Source organism: Fukomys damarensis, unplaced genomic scaffold (assembly GCF_012274545.1).
Source record: "Fukomys damarensis isolate Sample0158 unplaced genomic scaffold, DMR_v1.0_HiC HiC_scaffold_3, whole genome shotgun sequence".
NCBI lineage: Eukaryota > Metazoa > Chordata > Mammalia > Rodentia > Bathyergidae > Fukomys > Fukomys damarensis.
In genome coordinates this window covers 43,327,037-43,345,888 of record NW_022900915.1, presented here as the reverse complement: position 1 = coordinate 43,345,888, position 18,852 = coordinate 43,327,037, and the positions used below count along the sequence as shown (strand labels likewise).

Sequence of the window (18,852 nt, the reverse complement as noted above, 5' to 3'; positions counted from 1 at the left end):
CCCTTACAGGTCTCCAACAGGTGAGGGTCTTTGCTGCCATTCTGATATGTCCAAGGTGCACACTTACACTTAAGAGGTAGCCTTCACAGATTGTTCTGTGCAAGATGTGTAAGTGTGTATATGTGTATATAATATGTAAACCTTAAACATTTTAATGGTCTGTCTTGGACATTATTCAATATAATATTTACAGAACTTAAACTTTTGTGGCTGCAGAGCATTCTATTTGTTGGATATACCATAACTTATGTAAATAGCCCTCACAGGTGAATATAGATTGTTTCCAAACTTTATACCATTTAAATAATATTCAGATTAGGACTGAGTCGAGTTTTAATCAACTGTTTCTGCTTAAAATTTTTAAAGCAACTATTTCTTTTTTAATGCTTATTTTTATTAGTCCATGTTTGTAATATATAATGAGGTCATTCATTGTGAGCAGCTGGTACATGTACATAACACATCTTATTTCTTTTTACCTCTTCCTTTCCCCTCTCTTCCCCTCTTTGTACCCTTTCCATTTGCAAAAGATCTTGTATTTGGCTCTTTAATTTATTTATGTTTTGGGTTTCTCATGTATGAAAAACTGTGTGATATTTAAGTTTGTATGTCTAATTTATTTCACATAATATTATGATCTCTAGGTGCCTCCATTTGCCTACAAATGCCTTAATTTATTTTTCTTTGTGGCACAGTAGTACTCCATTAAAGATACTACCTTTTCTTTATCCATTCTTCTGCAGTGGACAGATAGGGAGCTTCCAAGATGTAGCTATTATGAATTGTGCTGCTGTAGACATGGGTATGGATAGATCACTGCAATATGATGTCTTTATCTCTTTTGGGAAGCTACCTAGAAGGAGAATAGCTGGGTCGAATGGCATTTCTAGTTTTAGTTTTTTGAGGAGTCTCCATACTGAGTTCCATAGTGGTGGTGCTACCATTAGAATATGTATCATTGCATGGACTTCATATATGTGACTGTACCTATAAGATAAATTGCTGAAACTAACACTTAAGTCCAAGGTTTTGGCATTATACATCTTGATAGTTTTGGTCAGCTTCCTTTTCTGGGCTGTTACATTGATTTAAGCTGTCTCATCCTTAGCAACGTATGACAGTGCCGACCCTCTTTATCTACATATTTGTCTGTGCAGTGTGTTTCCCACTTTTTGACGTTTGCCAATTAGATTCGTAAAAATTTATCACATAGTTTTTAATTTGCACTTTTATGGGTAACATTGAATACATTCCTGCTCTGTGTATTTCCTGATTAGTGAAAGGTCTGTGTGTTCTTTGTTCACTTTTCTATTGAGTTGTTAGCCTTTTTCTTATTGATATGTTGAAACTGTATTTTGAGGAAGTTAAAGCTATTTTTATATTGAGAAAATCAGTTCTTTTGTATGACATAAGCTAAACATTTTCACATTTTTATATTTGTCTTTGTGATATCAAAAATTTTATTCCATCAAGTTTATTAAACTTATTCTATGAAAAACGTATTACTCTTTTGCAACCCTTGGGTTCTTACATATTTAGCAAGATATATAGTATATATTCTAAACATTTTCACATTTTTATATTTGTCTTTGTGATATCAAAAATTTTATTACATCAAGTTTATTAAACTTATTCTATGAAAAACGTATTACTCTTTTGCAACCCTTGGGTTCTTACATATTTAACAAGATATATAGTATATATTCCAAATATTTTCACTTAGCACTGTTACGGTTTTTCTCCTCTATGTCTTCCCTCCTTACTTCGGAGTAAGGTGAAGGGTTTCTGTTTCAGTGCCTACAAGAGTGTGGACTTCGAGGGAATGTTCCATCCATTGTCAGCGGTGCCGGGGTTATATAGCACCTGCCCTTTTCCTACCCATTTCTTTTCTGCGGGACAGAGAGAAGCATCCAGCGGTGTGGCCAGTGGGCAGCAGGTGGGCAGCTGAGCGTAGGTGGAAGCATATTAAGTTCTGGATGCAAGACAGTCACAGAGGCCTGATCACATCTGGGCACTGACACACAGCAGCGCCTGAGTTGTAGTTAAAGACCGCTGAGGGCAGTGGTTTTGCCGCCTGCTTTGCAAATCCAAGGTCCCAAGTTTGATCCCTGGTACCAAAAAAAAAAAAAAAAAAAAAGTAAAACAGCATCCCTCAACAGTGAAAAACAAAACCTGTTTTTCTGCCCAAAATTGAAACAGTGGAGGAGAAAGCATCTTCTGTGGAAGCAAATGCCTGACAGGAAATAAGAAAGGTTGAAAATGCTGCAAGCTCTCCTTCCCCAGCAGTCTTTTCTCTGTTCATTTTCTTCCTTTCTCCTTTATTCTGCATTGCTGAGGATCAAACCCACAGCCTGTGCGTGTCAGACAGGTGCTCTACCGCTGGGCTGCACCCCCAGCCCTCTCCTTTCTCTGTACTTATTCTTTCAAGGCTATTCCTGACTGTGAAAAGACCGATACAAATAGACCAAATATAGACTGAGTCAAAAACTGTTTGCACCTCCCTATGGGCAATAATAAATAGTATTTGGCATTATCTAAAGTTGACACATATCTATAATATTGAAATGACATATTTCTCATTGGAAAAGAGACTGGTAATTTATTTAGATCTTATAGATGTTCAGGAATTTTTGATTCACTCTTTTGGTGAAAGAAAATATATCTTGCATTATAACTAGAGACTACTAAATTGTGTGTTCCCTTAAGAAAAGGTTGCATAACCATTGCTCAGGTATAGAAAAATACAAAAGAGAACAGTTACTCCCATCTCATGAGTTATATTTAGTACATACAATTTGGCTATAACTGTTCTCTGGATATCCTAAGAGTTCTGATTTTTTTTTCTCTATGCCTATGTTATCTTAAAATTGCAGACTGCCAATACTGTTTCTCACAAACACATACCATTATACTGTTGTTGTTGGTAAATCTTCCATATAATCAACTATTGATTATCTGTCATAATGAGAATGATAATACAATGCAGCAGAAATCTTCTATTTTAAAATTATTAAACACAACCTGGGCGTGGTGGTGCATGCCTGTGATCCCAGCACTCGGGACTCGGGAGGCTGAGGCAGGAGGATCACTGAAATTTGGAGACCAGCCTGGGCTTGGGCTACACAGTGAGTTTCAGGGCAGTCTGAACTACATAGTGAGACCCTGTCTAAAAAAACTAATGATAAAATAAAATTATTAAACACGATATATGTCATTTAATAGCAGGATTATTTTGGTTGCTAATGACAGAGAACTGAACTCATTGGGTGACAAAAATGCATCTTGAAATTGAAAAATCGGGGGCTAGCACAAGCTTTGTTACGGTGATTGTAGCAGTCAGAGTTTTGTTTCTGGGGTATAATACCTGATACCCATAAGTTAAAGGAGGAGAAGTTCAGTTTACCTCATGTTTTAAGGGGATTCAGTCCATGGGAGATGGCTCCAAGGCAGGAACATCATGGCGGAAGGGCGTGGTGGAGCAGAGCTGCTGGGTTCATGGAAGAAGGAAGCAGAGCAGGAGAGCGGCACCAGAGAAGAAGGGGCCAGGGAGCGACACAGACTCAAGGCCGTGCTTCCATGACCTCCAGACACACTGAAGAGCATTTCCACCAATCCCTGAGAGCGTCCCAAAGCCAGCCAGGTCGATGCACCACCCTGCCCACTACATGGGTGTAGAGTACAGCCTGGCTTCTCTCTCTGCATCCCACTGCCTTGTGATCCTCTACGTTAACTTTATTCTCAGGCTCCATGGAATTACATAATGGCTGCTAAGATTTGTACAGTCTTCCTTGTTCTGGTCCGGTGGAGAAAGAGAACAACCCTTTTACCTCGCTCCCTAGGCCAAGGCTGAATTGCCCCACAGTGGCTCTGATAGGAGATCAGCCACCCCCTGTCTGTCCATCAGGATTGGCCAGATCCTCATGGGGGCAGTGTAGACACTGACTGGGAGGAGGCAATGAGCCCTGGGAGGAAAACTGGCTGCTTGTGCAGAAATGGGAGTGGTGTAAAAGTGATGACCACAGCAGTCACTACACTATCTCTCTCCGCCTAACCCAATGCTGAGTTTATGCTGGCCCAGTACAAGGGTTTAGTGTACAGGGCCCTCAGGTGAGCTTGGAGCCTGGATGACACGGGCTGGAATTTGAAACAAAATATATAACCTTAATGAAAGAATTAAAAACAGTAGTGTTGGATATCTGATACTTTACCTTACAGTCCAGAATCATATTCAGAATGCTGGGAATGGTGGTGCATACCTCTAATCCCAGCTGCTCAGGAGCCTGAGGCAGGAGAATCCCAACTTTCAGCCCAGTCTGGGCAACTTAATGTGATCCTGTCATAAAATAAAAATATTTTTCAAAATGCTAGTGATGCATCTCATGGCAGAGCCATGCTAACTTACCTGGCATGTAAGGCCCTGGGTTCCCTCCGCAGTACTGCCAAAAAGCAAAACAAAGATATAATCCTATTTAAGATCTTTAACAACAGTGGCAGAAAGATAACTAATCAGAATGAGCTGAGTCCAGCCAGTCAGAAGTGGCGCTGATTACAGCAGGGTCCCAAGAGTGTTCTGGCGGGTGGTTGGCCCAAGCCTGCTAGGGGCTGTTGGTAAGGTGCCTTTAATCTCTTTTAAAAAGTCCGACTCTGTTAGTTGCCCAGGGATCCCATAACAGAGTACCAAGCCCTGGATGAGTTAAAGTGACAGAAAGTGCTCTCTCACGGTTCCGGAGGGTAGAAGCCCAGAGTAAAGGTGTGGGCAGGCTCTAGAGAAGAGTCCCCCTGGCCCTCTACCCAGCGCCCTGGGGTTGCCAGCAGTCCCCGGCATTCCTTGGCTTGTAGCTACACCACCCCAGCCTCCATTCTCATATGGCTTTCTTGTTCCAGTGCCTGTGTCTGTGTCCAGATTTCCCTCTTCTTAATAAAAAGATTAACTACTTCCTGCTTCACTTATTATATTAATTCTGTTAAAATAGGAATGTTTGGGTAATAATTTGGTGGAGAATTAATATTCCGCAGTATGTGACTATGTGCATGGAGAAGTATTACTTTCTTACATGTGACTTTATTGAATTCAGACAAGTTTTGCCTTAAAAATGGAGCTGGATATAATTAGATAGACATCATGCATTAGTGTACTTTGATGGTGGTGTAAGAAAAACAGGAGAGAAATGCAACCGGCGAGGGGTTGGGAAACCACTTCGTGGAAGGAATCAATGAAAATAGTGGTAATGATCTTCAGCTCTTTGAAGATCAGCTCTGTGGGAAAGGGAGCAGATTGAAGAGAACATGGCAACAGAGGCCCCTCTCAGCTTCTAGAGTTTTTCCAAATCCCCCTGGAATCTCCCTCCATCCATAACCAGTGAACATCAGTATTAACTATGTGACAGGATGTGCTATGTATTTAAATGCTTTTTAATGCTGCTACCTGAAGTTTTGCTGTCTGACCATGGAGCTACTGACTAATAGGACAGAGAAAGGTGGGCTTTAATTCAGGAAAGGGGAAGGCAGGGGAAGAGCACTGGGGTTTGCTGGGTGTGCACCATGCAGGGCGTGGTGGACTGGTCTCTGTCTGTAGCATCTCATCTCGTTTACTGCACCTGAGGGCTCTGGTTGGCTGGGGACTTGGAGAAGCTGTGGTTCTGAGAGTGCTGAATTCTCAAGCTAATCAGCATTTGCTTATATGTTCTTTGGTGATGGAACACAGGACTGTTCTGATGGCTACATGTGCAAGACACACTTCCAAGCAAACGCGACGACGGGGTCACGTCCAGGAGTGTCCGCCGATGTACAGGCCTGGCTTCCCATGGAGGTAAGTGGTCCAGTGTACCCCATTCCCTTTGTGGTCTCTGTGCAGAATGATTTAAGCATTTAAATGTTTAGATATGCATGTGTTTTGAAAGATCAGTGCTAACAGATCCTGGCCTAGATGCCAGGGGAGAAGTGGACATTTGTAAAGAGCAAGTAATACTGATAGCAGGAGTTTTGTTATCCTCTCCATCTATTTAACGGTAGTACACTTCACATTTCTGGCTGCTTTTGTGTCTGGAAACCACAGATGTTTTCTGTTGCCTCCTGACTGTCCTCTAGTGAAATCCTACCAGCATAGTACAGAACCATCTTTTGGCTATTTCATATGTGACAAGAGACCTCTTTGTCCAGTCTGCCTTTACCCTTTTTTCTTAGCCACAGAATTTGGTTCTCATTCCTTAGGGGATTTGAACATTCACTTGAGAAACTTATGATTAAATTTTATTAAAGTGCTAATAGCTTAGTGGCTTTCTGCATGTTTTAAATTTTTTTCTCATCAAAATGCAAATAGCCTTATTATATTTCTTAGGTTAATAAAAATGTTACATATCCATTACAAAAAATAAACAAAGCAATGTATAAAAAGGATAAAAATCTCAATACATAATCATTATTAGTATTTTGGAAAATATTCTTTCACACATTTGTCTTATTTTGGTTTTGTGAGACAGGGTAATTCTATGTAATTTACACTGGCCTCAAACTCATGATATCCTGCCTCAGCCTCCCAACTGCTGGGATTACAGATGTGGGCCACTATGCCAGGTGCTTCCTCACATTTCTGTCACACACATCCACCATTGTTTTCTGCAACAAACAAGTATATCATGGACATATTTCCAAGTCTATAAATGCAGTCTTTAATGGCTTTATGGCATTCCCTTCTATGGGAGTACTACAGTTATATGGAGCTCATACTTACAGGAAATATTGAATTTTGGAAGATGATTGGTGGTGATGTGTTTCAGCCTGGTCAAATGGGAGATGAGATAGCTTTGTGTAGCAGCCTTTCTCTGGCTCTCTTCAGTCAGGCCCACTAGGCAATCAGGCGTTGGTCCCTTCCGTGTCTGATGCTAACCCGGAAGTCCTCTTCTCTACTAGAATTTGATTTGCAGGTTAGTCTAGAGGATGCTGTGCTTGGTAGTAAGCTGAGTGCCCCAGGATGGGCTAGATCTTGCTTAGTGCTTCATGGATCAAATAGCCAATATTAAACCTGACACCAGGCTTATTAGGAAACTTTTCCATTCATTATAGATTAACTTTAAAATATTTAAAAATTAACATAGAAATGATGGCTAAGAAGATGGATTTTTGTCTAACAAGGTGGCGGAGATTTTTTTAAAGCACTAGAGGTTGGTGTTGACAGTGTAAGGGAGCTGATGCTTTCTGGTTGATAATAACTTTAAAAAGTTTAGAATGATCTGGTCCCATGTGGGAATTCAGTCTCATAAAATATAAAGTTTCCCCAATTTTTCATTTCCAAAGTTCCCCAGTGAGTTCAATCTATGGAAAAATTGAGAGATATTTTGGGGGGAAACCTCTATATTTTCACCACCTGGAGTCTACTACCATTTACGCTTGGTCGAGCTTACTTAACATGTATCTATCTGTCTATCAGTGCATATGTTTTGATGCAACACTTTTATCTACAAGTAGTTTGCAGATAAATGCTCATAACTAATGAGAAATGTATGTTCAGATTTGCCTGCAAGCACGTTCATCTCGTCATCATTTATAATAGGAAAAATGGAAGCAAGTGAGATGTGTGTCAGCACCACATCGCTTAGGTAAGGCCCCTTTTGACATTTAAAATGATCACCTCATGACTCACGTCATGGGGGAAAGTGTCCGTGTTAGGTGCCATAAACAATGGAGTCTAAGCATGGTTAGCACCTTTTAAACTATTAATAAGTATGATTTAAAATATTCTTTTTAATTTATCTTTTCAAAGTGAAACCTGTAACTCTTTTTCTTTCACCTCCAAGTCCCTGGAGTTACTTTTCTTGGTCCAGTGGTTTCATCTGTGGTTCTCCCACCCATCCATTCATCCATCCATTGCATAAGCTTCCTTTACTGCTGAGGTTCCTTTCGGCATCTCATTCTCTCCTCCCCAGGTAGTAGAAGAAGAGTCAGAAGTTCAAAGTTAGACAGTACAGTATTCTAGCTTGGTGTGTCCCACTTTCCTTCCTACTGCCGAAAGGAAGAGTAATGGAAGACGATATATGCATGTGAAAATACACACATACATGGCCTAAAAATAATCCCCCCTTTATAATCAGATAAAATTTTCTAAGCTGTGGGTTTTGTGTGTTGGTTTTTAGCAGTACTGCGGATCAAACCTAGGGGCACTCTACCACTGAGTTACATCCCCTGCCCTTTTTGTTTTTTATTTTGAGTCTCTAGTCTTACTACACTGCCTGGGTGGGACATGAACTTGTGATCTTCTTGCCTTAGCTTCTCACAGTGCTGGACTTGAAATCACTGTGCCAGGATTGCTGTGGGCTTTTAAAGCATGCTTTATTCCTGTTCTTTCTTTTCAGGGAATTTCCAGGCAAGTGTATGTCCTTTTTTTTCCCTTCTTAGATTTGCACTTAGTGCTTTTAGTGCTTTTTAAAAGCCATACTTCTTCCTTAGACTTCAAACACCACAGAGGCAGGGTAGTTCCATAAATATCTATGCTCTGAAGGGACCCCTGGCTCGGTGCCCTCAGAACTGGCTGCCCTGAAGGATCAGGCCTGACTCTGTGTTGATAGAGGCTGTGTTATCGAGTGAGCTACTTAGAATTGATTGAATTCTAGAAGCTTGTTCCTACTAGGACAGAATGTTTGTTTCCTCCAAGAGTTAACAGAAAGTTAAGAATGTTTGGGGAGAGAGATGTGTGGTGGGTTTTTCAGCAGCTTATGTGTGGAAGTGTCACCCAGGAGTGGAATCTGATGGTAAGCCCTAGTCTTCACTCAGTGCCCTGTGTGACCTGTGATTGTTTGGTAACTCCTAGTAAACTGAGACACTGCACTGGGGTTACAGCAGCAGCAGCACAGTTTTGGAGACAGGCTTGGAGTTCTGTTCAGTAGTTTTCTTGGCTTGTGCTAGCAATGTAACCTGGAGTAAATTTCCGTTTCTCATCCCTGATAGTTACTTGTGTGTGTGTACACGTGTGTATGTGTGTGTTTTGGAGGTTGGATAAAATAAGCATAAAGTACTATTTTCCTTTAGTATTTTTGTTGTTAGTACTATGTGTTTCCATTCCATAATGGTCACGTGCATCATGAGGATTTGGTGCATGTACAGAACATGTCTTAATTCTTTCCATGTCCCCTTTCCCTTTTCTCACGCCCCCTCCCTCCATCTCTAGGACCTCATCCCATTTGCAAAAGGTCTATCTTCCTGCTTCCTATGATCGACCTTTTAGTTTGCGCTTTAATGTTTGTACTTTGGGTTTCTCATATAAGAGAAACCATGCGATATTTAAGCCATGTGGGTCTGGTGTATTTCACTTAGCACTATGGTCTCAACGTGATATTTATGCAATGAAGAGCAGGTTGTGAGGGGAGAAACAGGAAGCAGACTGTCATCATCCCTCCCTTCCTGTGTTCTGCACTTGCCTTTAGAGGTTGGGCGTAGCCTTATGCTGTAAAATCGGCGTTCCATCCACCATGGCCACCTTGATCTCAGACTGGTTCAGAGACAACTGAGTCTGAGTCCAGGGATCAGCAGGGGAGCTGATTAGGACAGCTACTGAATTTCGTTGGAACTGCATACCTGACTCTCTTTTTCCCAGATCGGTACCAGACAGTGTGGTATTCTAAAGTCCTTTCTTCCTTTGTCATAGATTTATTCTTAAATTTTATTCAGAAGTCTGCTTATAGGCATGATATTGTGGAATTGGCTATTTTTCATTTTTAGATCTCTTAGAATTATGTTTTTCATCTTAATAGGCAGTACTCTTATTTGTGGTATCAGTAGAAAACATGAAAAAATATAAAATAATATATATATAATATTAAAAAAAAATATATATATATAGAATATGAATGAAGTGGGATGTAATTAGATGAGGAATCTACTGTTCGTCTTAAAATGCAATGGACTGTTGATGTTTTTTAAGTTGAATATTTAAGCATATTTCATGAAGAGGTTGATTTGCTATAATTGACAGAATAACTCAAGGGTGGATAATTTTAATGTGCAGAGATTATCCACCTCAGCTATGAGCGTGTTTGGGTAGACTGTCAGTCATGAAAACCTACTGGTGGCTTTGTGGTAATTAATGAGCTCTGTGACCTCTGAAGCAGTTGTTGGAAACAGCGTTCGTTTCGTTTCAACTGTCACCGATCAAATGAGGCTTCAACTTTGCCCACAGAGTGGCGAGTTCTTAGGAACTACAGTCTGTGGCGTTATGAAACATTGGTTTATGTAAAATACGTTGTCCATTGTCTTAATCTTGAAAATGTGGTGGTCAAAGGGCTGAAGTCCCTTTTCTGTTTTTTCACTAAGCTAATAGTTCATTGTATGTATAGGTACTGAACAACAGTATCAAAGAGTGCAGGTAGGTATTGGCTGTACAGTGCACCATAGCTTGAGGAGAGCTGCTGTGGACTTAATACTTCTGTTTGCTTTGCCCTGATCAATATTTTTATCCATGACTTTAACAGATTGTTTTAACAAGCATTTGTGTCAGTATCAGTGCCATTGTGTACTAACATTTTAATCCTCACAAAGTAATACTTGTAATGCTCGTTTATTGATTCCATATTAGTTCTATATTTTCTCATTTAATCCCCTCAAAACCATACAGTAGATATTAGCTGACTAGTTTCTGGACAGTGTTGGCGAAGTTGTTGAGAACGCTGTTGGTGATAATAAGAAAGACAGCCGCTGATGCTGTTGACATAACTCCTGGCTAGGTGATTTGCACACATGTATCCCTTTCCTTACAGAAACAAAGCTTCACCAAGGATGACAGCGAGGCAGTGATGGAGCTCCATCCAAGTCCCTGCTCTGCTCTGCAGAGTGACAGTTATGGCTTGTGTGGGCGTGCGAATCACAGGGGGCTTGTACACAGCAAAGGAGTAAATTGTCTGTTGATTTGTTCACACAAATGACTGGGCCCCACCCCGTGAGTTTAGATTCTGTGGGTGTGGAGTGGGGCCTGAGGATATGCAGTCCTAACGAGTTCCAGAGGAGGCTGACGCTGCTGGTCCAGGCACCACACGTTGGGAACAGCTGTTCTGTTCCGGAACAGAGTGAGTGCTCAGCACGTCTGAGTTACTGCCTTGCCGCTGAGCGGGTAAGCTGAGGTGATGCGCACCGGAGTCAGTGTCCGGCGTCTCAGAGCTTGAGATGGGGGCTCCTGTTCCGGTGGCTTGGGGTGACATGCTGCTTGGTGAAGGAAGGGGGAGGCAGAGCAGAGGGGAGATGGAAGCCATGGGACAGCTGGTGTCCACTGGAGATCACTTTCCTCAGATCCCCTGGGAAGCTCCAGAGCACACCCCTTACCACGGGATTGGCCCCACTCTGGGACTGGCTGGAGACCAGTCTTTCCTACTCCATGACCACCATGGACATGCCAGTCGTTAGCCGGGTGCAGTGGGCGTCGCTTCCCAAGCCAGGGGTCTCTGGTTTCACTGAAGAAATCATCAGAGAAGCCGCCCCCTGCAGGTGGCAAGGGATAATGACACGTGTATGGCTCTGCATTCCCACGCAAAGGGAGGCTTCACCTGACAGTGCTTTGTTTGGGAAAGAGCTGGTGATTTTAGTTGCTTTGAGGGAACGATAAACAAGGAGAGGTCATAGATGCTGGAAAAACTAAACTCACTGGAGTTTCAGCCACATGAAGTGGACCCCGTGAATGATTGGGAAATTCCGGAGGTCCCAGAGATTCTTAAGGGGACCCACAGAGTTGAAGCTAGCCTCATCATACTATCACGGCAGTACTTACATTTTGTACTCATTCTTCCCAGGCTGTGCAGAGGCTACGTGATGTGTCCTGTTGCAGCAAACTGAATGCCGAAGCAGATACAAGGGTGTAGCTGTCCTCTAGTAAGCCAGATATAAAAACGCTTTGCAAAAATGTAAAACAGTGCCAGTTTTCTCACTAATTTATTTTGTTTTGGAAAAAACACTTATTTTCAAAGAAACATGCTATTGTGCTAACAATTACTTTCAAATGAGTTAATAAATAGCCTTTTAACATGATTTTTTTTTTTTAAGACAGGGTCTCACTAGGCAGTTCAGGTTGTCCTTAACTCACTAAGCAGTCCAGGTTGGTCTCAAATTTGCATTGATCCTCCTGCCTCAGCCTTCTGAGTCCTGGGATTACATGTGTGCATCACTATGCCCGGCTTTAACATGAATTTTGATTTCTAATATAGTTGATAGCAATAGATAAATTGCTTAAACAAAAGTTCATTGGGATTGTCAGTAAATTTTAAAGAGATAAAGGAATTCTGAGAATAAAAAGTATGAGGCTGGGGATTTAGCTCAGTGGTTCCACCTCCTGCCTCACAAGCACAAGGTCCCAAGTTGGATCCCTGGTACCAAAAAAAAAAAAAAAAAGTATGAGAACTCTGCTCTAGATCTAGGAAATATTACATGTTAAGAATATTGATAACTAGTCTAAGTTCATATGTAAATAACATAAAAAGTAAATCATAAGTACAAGGACTGAAAAAATATGGTGTGTTTAAATAAAAAATATATTACAGTAAAAGAGGTATTGCCATTAATACCCCTTAAAATACTCTCCCTCACCTTGAACACCCTTATTCCATCATCCTTGCCACTTTCTGAAGCAGCTCTGGAGTCCTCTTTCCTGAATATCTTTACAAAGTGTGATCAGAAATATGGTGAATGCTGCCGCTGTGTGCCATCTAATGAAAAGGCAGCTCATGACAGCATGATGCTGAGCCGCCAGCCAGAGGCCCGCCGGGACACCAGCACAGTGCAGAAAGGTCATTGTTCTGATCTCAGGAAAATGGCTCATGGTGAGCAGAGAGAGCAGGCCTCTCCAAAGCTTGTTGTTGAATTGAAGCCCACTGGGAGAGCAGAGAGTCACTGCAATAAAGGCACAGCAGACTGCAGTGGTTGATTGGTGAATTGTTGGGGTCAACACCTCCTACTAGGGCCCAGACCTGCTGCAGAGGAAGGGCGGCTTCAGCTGTTCAGAGTTCAAACCCGAAGAGGTCAGGGAGCTCAGCTCCAGCCTTGCAGCCCGAACTTCAGTGGACTAGAGCTGGCCTGCTGAGATCAGTAGACACAGATCTGTGTGCTGCCCACCTTGTCCACCAGTGACATCAGGGACACACCTTCAAGGGGGCATTTTTTTCCTTCTTTTTTCTTTTTTTTTACTTTCTTCTCTCCTTCATTTCTCCCCTTGTTTCTGTTTTTGTCTTGTTTTTTTTTTCTCAATTGTTCTTACTTTCATGAGGGTGAACATGGTTTCTAGTTTCCCTGTTGCTCTTTGTTCTATTCTTGTAGTTGCTCCTTCCTTCTCTTTTCCTTTTGTCTTCACCAGTTTACCAAAGTTTGCATGATACGTCTGTGTCCTCTAGCCTTACCTCTAACCTTTCTCTCTCCTTCTATTTCTCTGTCCCCCCTCCCAGCTTCTTCTAAATCTTCTCCCCAGAGTGCAAATTCACTGAAGGACTTATTTACTGCAAACATATTTCTGGTTGGTTCTAGATTTTGATATATAACCACAAGTCTACTTCACGTGGCCAAAGGTGGTAGATTAGAAGTTGCCACAGTCTGTCATTTTCTAGGCTGTATTTGACTCTATTGTTGATGCTGATTGTATTACTTTGACTAGCGTGACATGATGGTTCTTTCTGGTAGACCAACACAGATTGCGTAAGGGTCCTTACAGACTCAAAACCCAAAGGCCAACTATACCAGGAAGACAATCTGAGAAATAGCCATTCCCTAAGAGTTCTAAATGCTAGCAATAAAGATATTCCCAATAAGCAATATACAAGCATCAGCATAGAAATCAAACCAAAAACATCAACAACAATAACAACAACAAAAAATAGAAATGAGAAGACACCTAAATAAGATGTAATCCTAGACATCCACATCACCAAAGGCAACTCTAGGGGGCCACAAGATGGAACAATCCAAAAGTGAACCACCTTGACTCCCTGAACTGGTAACAAGAAGTAACAAAATATATGAAAGAGGCTCTGAAAAGAATGAAATCAGAAATAATTTCTCAGATAACAAGAGATGGTGACCAAATGAAAGACATGTTTAATAATAGGGAAGACATAGATATAAAAAAAAATAGAGGAGCTGAAGAAAATGATGGAAACTATGAATACCCAGCATAGAAAACAATTGGAAAACATAAAACACATCCATGCAGACATCAAAGAAATCAAAAATTCCATGGAAAAATTTCACAGCAGAATAAATGAGTATGAGGACAATCTCAGATATAGAAGACATGATTGCGATTAGCACACATGAAAAGAAAGATTTCTTAAAAATAGCAAAAGACCATGAGAAATCAGTCCAACAACTATTAGATGATGCAAAAAAGAATAACTTAAGATTGATTGGAGTCAGTGAAGGAGCAGGAGATGGCGCAAAAGATATAAATAAACTTTTCACAGAAGTAATCACAGACAACTTCCAAAACAGGGAAAAAGAATTTGACATAAAGATAAGTGAAGCATATAGCACTTCATCTAGCTGTGATAAAATACATATATATTCCTAGGCTATAATAGTCAAGATTCCAGAAATCCAATACAAGAACAAAATACAAAAAGCAGGTAGAGAAAAAAAAAAAAAATCACATATAAAGGAAATCCCATCAGAATCACAGCAGACTTCTCAACACAAACCCTCAAGTCCAGAAGAGCCTGGAATGAAGTATTTCAAGCTCTAAAGAATACAGCCTCCAACCCAGATTGATGTATCCTACAAAAGTATCATTCAAAAATGATGGAGAAATAAGATATTTTTACAACAAAGAATAACTGAGGAACTTCATGAAAACCAAACCAATGCTCCAAAAAATTCTAAACAATATCCTAGGAAAAGACAATGAAGGTGACAACTCCACAAAGCCCAACAGAATGAGTCCATCAGGAAGGCAAAAAATTAAACACAAAGTGGGGGAGGGAACAACAACAGGAAAAGATCATGACAAGAATAAGTGAGTACATATCAGTTATAACCATCAATGTAAATGGTCTCAATTCAACAGTCAAAATAATAGATTGGCAAAATGGATCAAGAATCAACATCCAATAATAGGCTGCATACAAGAAACACACTTAATTCGAAAAGAACTTAATAGAGTGAAAGTCAAAGGATGGAAAAATAATTCTCCACATGAAAGGAACCTGAAAGAACGCAGAAGTAGCTATCCTATTTGCAAAGTGGATTTCAAACCAAGACTAAGAGAGACAAAGAAGGTCACTACATCCTTATAAAGGGAAAAATCCAAGAGGAAGAGAAGAAAATCATAAATATACATGCACCAAATGCTAGTGCACCCAACTATATAAAACAAATATTAATGGATATGAAAAATTAAATAAGCACTAATACAATTGTAGTGGGGGGGTCCTCAATACCTCACTGTGATGATTATATCAACTAGAAAAAAAATCAACAATGAAATATTAGAACTGAAGCAAACTCTTTAATAGACTTAATAGATATCTATAGAATATTCCACCCCACAAAATCAGAATACACATTATTTTCCAAAATAGACCACATGCTACTTCATATAACATGCTTAAGTAAATAAAAGGAATTGAAGTTATCCCCTGTATATTATCAAATGATAGTGCAATGAAATTGGAGATCAATAGCACAAGAAACCACAAGAATTTCATAAACACGTGGAAATTGAATGACATACTTCTGAACAGCCATTGGGTCACAGAGGAAATTAAAGAAGAAATCAGACAGTCTGTACAGTTAAATGACAATGCCAGTACAACATACCAGAATTTATGAGACACAGTGAAAGCAGTCTTACTAGGGAAAATCACAGCAGTGAATACCCATGTTAGGAAAACAGAGCGAGCTCACATAAACAAGCTAATGTTGAACCTCAGCTTCTAGAAGAAGAAGAGCAGGACAAACCCAAAGCTCATACAAGGGAGGAAATTATAAAGATCATAGCAGAAATCATTGTGGAGACCAAGAGACCTATACAAAAAATTAGTGAATTAAAGAGTTGGTTCTTTAAAACAATAAATAAAATCAATAAACCCTTAGCAAACCTTTTTGTTTTGTTTTGATTTTTGGTTTGTTTTTTTGAGACAGGGTCTCACTATGTAGTTGAGACTGACCTGGAACTCACTATGTAGCCCAGGCTGGTCTCGAACTCACAGTGATCCTCCTGCCTCAGCCTCCCAAGTGCTGGGATTACAGACATGTGCCACAATGCCCGGCCAGCAAACCTTATTTTTAAAAAGGGAAGAAAAGGCTCAAATCCATGCAATTAGGAATGAAAAGGGTGAAGTGATAATAGATCTAGCAGAAATATAGAGGATCATCAATATCTACTTTGAGAAGGTGTACTCCAGTAAGATGGAAAATGCAGAAGAAATAGACAGATTCCTAAATACATATGAGTTACCAAAGTTGGACAAAGAAGATATAAAATTTCTAAACAACCCAGTATCAATCAATGAAATTGAAAATGTGACTAAAAACGTATCAACAAACAAAAGCCCAGGTCCTCAGGTCTTCACTACTGAATTCTTTAAAAGAATTTAGAGAAAAGCTAATGCCACTACTTCTCAAATTCTTCAATGAAATTGAAAGCAGTACCCCCCAATTCATTTTTGGAAGCAAGCATCACCTTCATTTCAAAAGCAGAAAAAGATCCAACCAAAAAAGAGAACTATAGGACAATCTTCATAATGAACATGATGCAGAAATCCTCAATAAGATGCTGGCAAGCAGAATACAGAAGATCATCAAGAAGATCATACACCCTGACCAAGTGGGATCCATCCCAGGAATGCAAGGATTGTTTAACATATGTAAATCAATAAATGCAGGAAACTATATTACCAGAGTCAAAGACAAAAATCATGATCATCTGAACAGATACAGAAAAAGAAAAAGGAAATCAAAGAAAGAAAAGGAATAAAGATAGGAAAGGAAGTAAACTGTCATTATTTGAGGATGACATGATACTCTATATAGAGGACCCCCAAAACTCCACCAAACAACTTCTAGTCTTAATAATCAAATTCAGTAGAGTAGCTGGATACAAGGTCAACACTCAAAAGTCAGTATCCTTATACACAAATAATAGACTCACTGAGAGAGAAATTAGAGAAACAGTTCCTTTCATAGTAGCATCTAAAAAAATGAAATATGTAAGAATCAATCCAATAAAGGAAGTAAAAGACTTCTACTTTGAAAAGTATAGTACTCTGAAAAAGAGATCGAAGGGGATATCAGAAAGTGGAAAGACATCCCTTGTTCCTGTGTAGGAAGAACTGATATAATGAAAATGATCATGTTGCCACCTGCCTCACAAGCACAAGGTCCTGAGTTTGATCACCAGTACCAAAAGAGTAAGAAAATGACCATACTTCCAATTCTGATTGAAATCTTAACAGTATATTTCACAGAAATAGAAAAATCATCCCAAAATTCACTTGAAACCAGGAGAGACCTATAATAACAAAAGCACTTCTAGGCAACAAAGACAAGGTGGGAAGTATCACAATCCCTAACTTGAGACTATACTGCAAAGCTACTGTGGTAAAAACAGCATGGTGCTGGAAAAGAAACAGATGTGAGGACCAGTGGAACAGATTAGAAGATACAGAAACATCTCCAGACACACTGAGCCACCTCATCTTTCACAAAGGAGCCAAACACCCTCACTGGAGGAAAGATAGACTCTTTAATAAATGGTGCTGGATAAATTGGGTTTCAACTTGCCAGAGATTAAAATTAGACCCCTAACTTTCACCATGCACTAAACTAAAATTAAAATGTATCAAAGACCTAAATATTAAAACAGAAACACTAAACCTGATGGAAGGTAGGTTAGGTAGAACTCTGGAAGGCATTGACATAGGAAAAGACTTTAAGAACAAAACCTCAGTCACGCATGAACTAGTACAAAGAATCAACAACTGGGATCTCATCTTATGAAAAAGCTGCTGCATAGCAAGAGGTAATCACCAAAACAGTGAAGAGAATCCATAATGTGGGAAAAAATTTTTACCAGCTGTTCCTTAGACAAAGGACTAATAACTATGATATATGAAGAAATTTTTAAAAATCAGACCACCCCCCATATTTAAAGACCCAACCCCAAAATGGGGATCTGAAATGAACAGACACTTGTCAGAAAAAGAGGTAGAAAAGAATGGCTGCTATCAAGAAATCAACCAATAATAAATGATAGCGGGGCTGTGTGGAAAAGGGAGCCCTTCTCCTTGCTGGTGGGAGTGCAGACTGGTGCAGCCAGTGGGGAAATCAGTGTGGAGATTCCTCAAAAAGCTAGGATTAGAGGTCCCATTTGACCCAGATATTCCCCTGCTGGGCATCTTCCCAAAAGAATTAAAGGATTCATGCCACAGCAAAGTATGCTGAGGAAAAGTAATGTCAGTAATCTTTTGTAATAAATTTTAAAAATTTGTTCAACGTTGACTGTATGTTTCTGTCACCTTGTAGCATTCATCCAGAGGAGCTTGCCATCACCCACAACTGTGCTCGGAAACATATTATTATGAGACGTATTTGAAGGTGCTGGGGTTGTGAAAGTGGGGTAGAAAACCTAGGGAAGTTAGGCACTTGTCTTCAGATGTCTGCAAGGCTTCGCTGTGGAGTACAGATTTGCTTTGTTTGTTTCTTAGGCTAGGATTAGTTCCCGTGTCTGGAAATGACTCTAGACAGATCTCTGTAATATTTAGTGTGGTGAAGTTGGCCAACTTGTAAAGCTGTGAGCTCCCTCTCCTTTAGTGGACATGTTCACCCGCAGGTGCGACAGCCTCTTTGCTACAGTGGTTACTGCAGTGCTGGGAGCAAAGGCACCTGGTGGATGATGAT

The 18,852-nt window shown here is 40.2% G+C and overlaps 1 protein-coding gene across 3 annotated transcripts in view; it reads left to right on the top strand.

Moving 5' to 3' along the window:
* Atg10 (autophagy related 10) overlaps positions 1–18,852 on the top strand; it is a 227,104-nt gene that overhangs the window by 62,195 nt on the left and 146,057 nt on the right. For all 3 annotated transcript variants that reach the window (XM_010642752.3, XM_010642745.2, XM_033767871.1), the window contains one exon: positions 5,705–5,809. In XM_010642752.3, coding sequence (XP_010641054.1) covers positions 5,705–5,809 — 105 coding nt within the window. The remainder of the gene's footprint in view (positions 1–5,704; positions 5,810–18,852) is intronic.